The sequence below is a fragment of the Engraulis encrasicolus genome, chromosome 19, assembly GCF_034702125.1.
Source record: "Engraulis encrasicolus isolate BLACKSEA-1 chromosome 19, IST_EnEncr_1.0, whole genome shotgun sequence".
In the NCBI taxonomy this organism is placed as follows: Eukaryota; Metazoa; Chordata; class Actinopteri; order Clupeiformes; family Engraulidae; genus Engraulis; species Engraulis encrasicolus.
This window is the reverse complement of record NC_085875.1, coordinates 27989392-27991891: the sequence shown is the minus strand read 5'-3', so window position 1 is coordinate 27991891 and position 2500 is coordinate 27989392. Positions and strand designations below refer to the sequence as shown.

Here is a 2500-nt window from a genome sequence, read left to right as displayed (position 1 = left end):
GACTGTAACATTAATAAAACCTGGAATATGATATATATAGGCCTATATAAATTAAACGACAACATTTTGAATAATGTATGAAGCATTTGGCATGATTGCCTAAATATTAACTTCATATTAAGATATGTGAATGTGAAAAAAACTAAAGACAGTAACATTAACTACAATTTCAATTTCGTAACACAAATTGCGTCCTGTGGGGTGACATGTATGTCAATGTTTGTGAATGGGCAGCTGCAAGGCCAACTACAAGGGTCTTAAAGACTGGCTCCTAGTCCTAACCAGTCAGTCCCTCAGTTATTGGAGAGTGCTGTGGAAGTTTAAGACTGTTAACCTCTTAATATGTCTTCATATTGCAATGTTTCTGTCACGCAAGGCTTAGGTTCATTTTATGGTGTCCTGTGGTGTGACTGCTCTTATAGAAGGAAAAAACGTTTTTTTTTATAAATGAAAACATATATTAAGATTAAACACACTATCATCATCAAGTTAGCATGAGCTCAGATGTCAGTCATGTATACAAAAGGATTAAAATGGCGGTGTGACATGCCTATGCAATGTGTTGATGTAGTACACATTTCCCCAAAAATGGCAAAAATCAGGCGAAATTCCACGGACCACTAAGTGCTTTATTTTTTTTCGATTTTTTTCAATTTTTTTCCATCATTTTTTTCAGGAATTGGAAAAACTTTTTATTTTATTTTTTTTTTACGTCAACCACCCATGTGTCTGAATGTCAAGCAAATGTCAAGTATTCCTGTCAAGTGGGTGAATGTGAAGTATTCCTTTATAGTGACTTTGCTTTTTTGATGAGGTCTTAAACGCACCACATGGCTTTAATGTATTGGCAATGGTATGTTTCTCTGCGTGAGTGAGTGAGTGAGTGAAGGTTTATATAAGATATATGACTAGGGGAGTGTTCAAAATATCAACATGGGCACACAATGTTGCGAGCCTCTTCACGATACACACATCGATACGGAGGCCAAATGGTTCCGCAAGTTTCGGAAACAGCATCATGAACATCCACCAAAACAAATACAATCTCCTGACCTTTAGAAGATGTTGCCGTAGAGTGATTTGCTCTAGTCTCATATTGGTTGGTGTGGAAGCATTTCACATTTTGTTTTGGCATAAGAAAGGTGTAGCTGTGGCCTAATGAGTTGTGGGCTTTGGATCATCAGAGGGTAGCAGCTTCGAATCCTAATCTGACCAATAGGACTCCATGGCTGAGGTGCCCTTGAGCAAACAGTCACCTCACCCGACATTGCTCCAGGGACTGTAACCAATACCCTGTAATAAATGTAAGTCGCTCTGCATAAAAGTGTCAGCGAAGCGTAATGTCATGTAATATTATGTAATGTCATGTAATGTCATGTAATTTGAATGATAGTTTATTGACTATTTGTGTCCCCTATGTGTAATGCACTGAAATGCCATGTCATGTAATGTCATGTATTGTGATCAGCAGTTAATTAACTATGTGTGTCCCCTCTGTGTCTCCTACAGGTGCAGAACCTGAACAACATCCTGTCCTTCCCCCTGGAGAACGTCCTGAAGAACGAGCTGAGGGACAGCAGACTGGTGAGGGTTCTAAAGAACACTGAGGATTCCAGAACATCTTCCTTTTACACTCCTTTAGTTTATCTTACTTTTACTCTCCTCTATCATCCTAGAACACCTTCCTTTCACTTTGCTCCTCTCTTCTCCTCTCTTCTCTTCTCTTCTCTTCTCTTCTCTTCTCTTCTCTTCTCTTCTCTTCTCTTCTCTTCTCTTCTCTTCTCTTCTCTCATCTTCTCTCATCTTCTCTTCTCTTCTCTTCTCCTCTCCTCTCCTCTCCTCTCCTCTCCTCTCCTCTCCTCTCCTCTCCTCTCTTCTCTTCTCTTCTCTTCTCTTCTCTTCTCTTCTCTTCTCTTCTCTTCTCTTCTCTTCTCTTCTCTTCTCTTCTCTTCTCTTCTCTGTGTGTGTGTGTGTGTGTGTGTGTGTGTGTGTGTGTGTGTGTGTGTGTGTGTGTGTGTGTGTGTGTGTGTGTGTGTGTGTGTGTGTGTGTGTGTGCCTCTGATGGCTTCTGTGTGGAAGTTGGCCAACCAACAACCATCAACCTGCTGTATGCAAATCTTCCCCTATTATCAGAAGAGAACTCGCTTCTGTGAAAGTCTGGGTGTCTGCTTGTACTGTGTGTGTGTGTGCACGTGTTTGTTAGTGGGAGAGCATTGTGTGTTTGTGCGTGCGTGCGTGTGTGCGTGTGCGAGCTTGTGTGTGTGTGCTATTTTGTGTGTCGTTATACTGTATGTGTGTATTTTATGGCCATATTTGACCTCTGTCGGATGTCTTCAATGCAATTCAGTAGGCAATACTGTGTAGCGTTATACGTAGAGTTTAAACTCTAGATACGTAGAGTTATAGCGTTATACGTAGAGTTTAAACTTGGTATTGCTCTGGCATGACCCAGCTGACTGTTTTTCATCTCTCTCTCTCTCTCTCTCTCTCTCTCTCTCTC

At 40.8% G+C, this 2500-nt stretch overlaps 1 protein-coding gene across 1 annotated transcript in view; it reads left to right on the top strand.

The window, feature by feature from the left end:
- asap3 (ArfGAP with SH3 domain, ankyrin repeat and PH domain 3) overlaps nucleotides 1-2500 on the top strand; it is a 104822-nt gene that overhangs the window by 46259 nt on the left and 56063 nt on the right. Inside the window, exon 4 of the mRNA XM_063184024.1 lies at nucleotides 1510-1584. Coding sequence (XP_063040094.1) covers nucleotides 1510-1584 — 75 coding nt within the window. The remainder of the gene's footprint in view (nucleotides 1-1509; nucleotides 1585-2500) is intronic.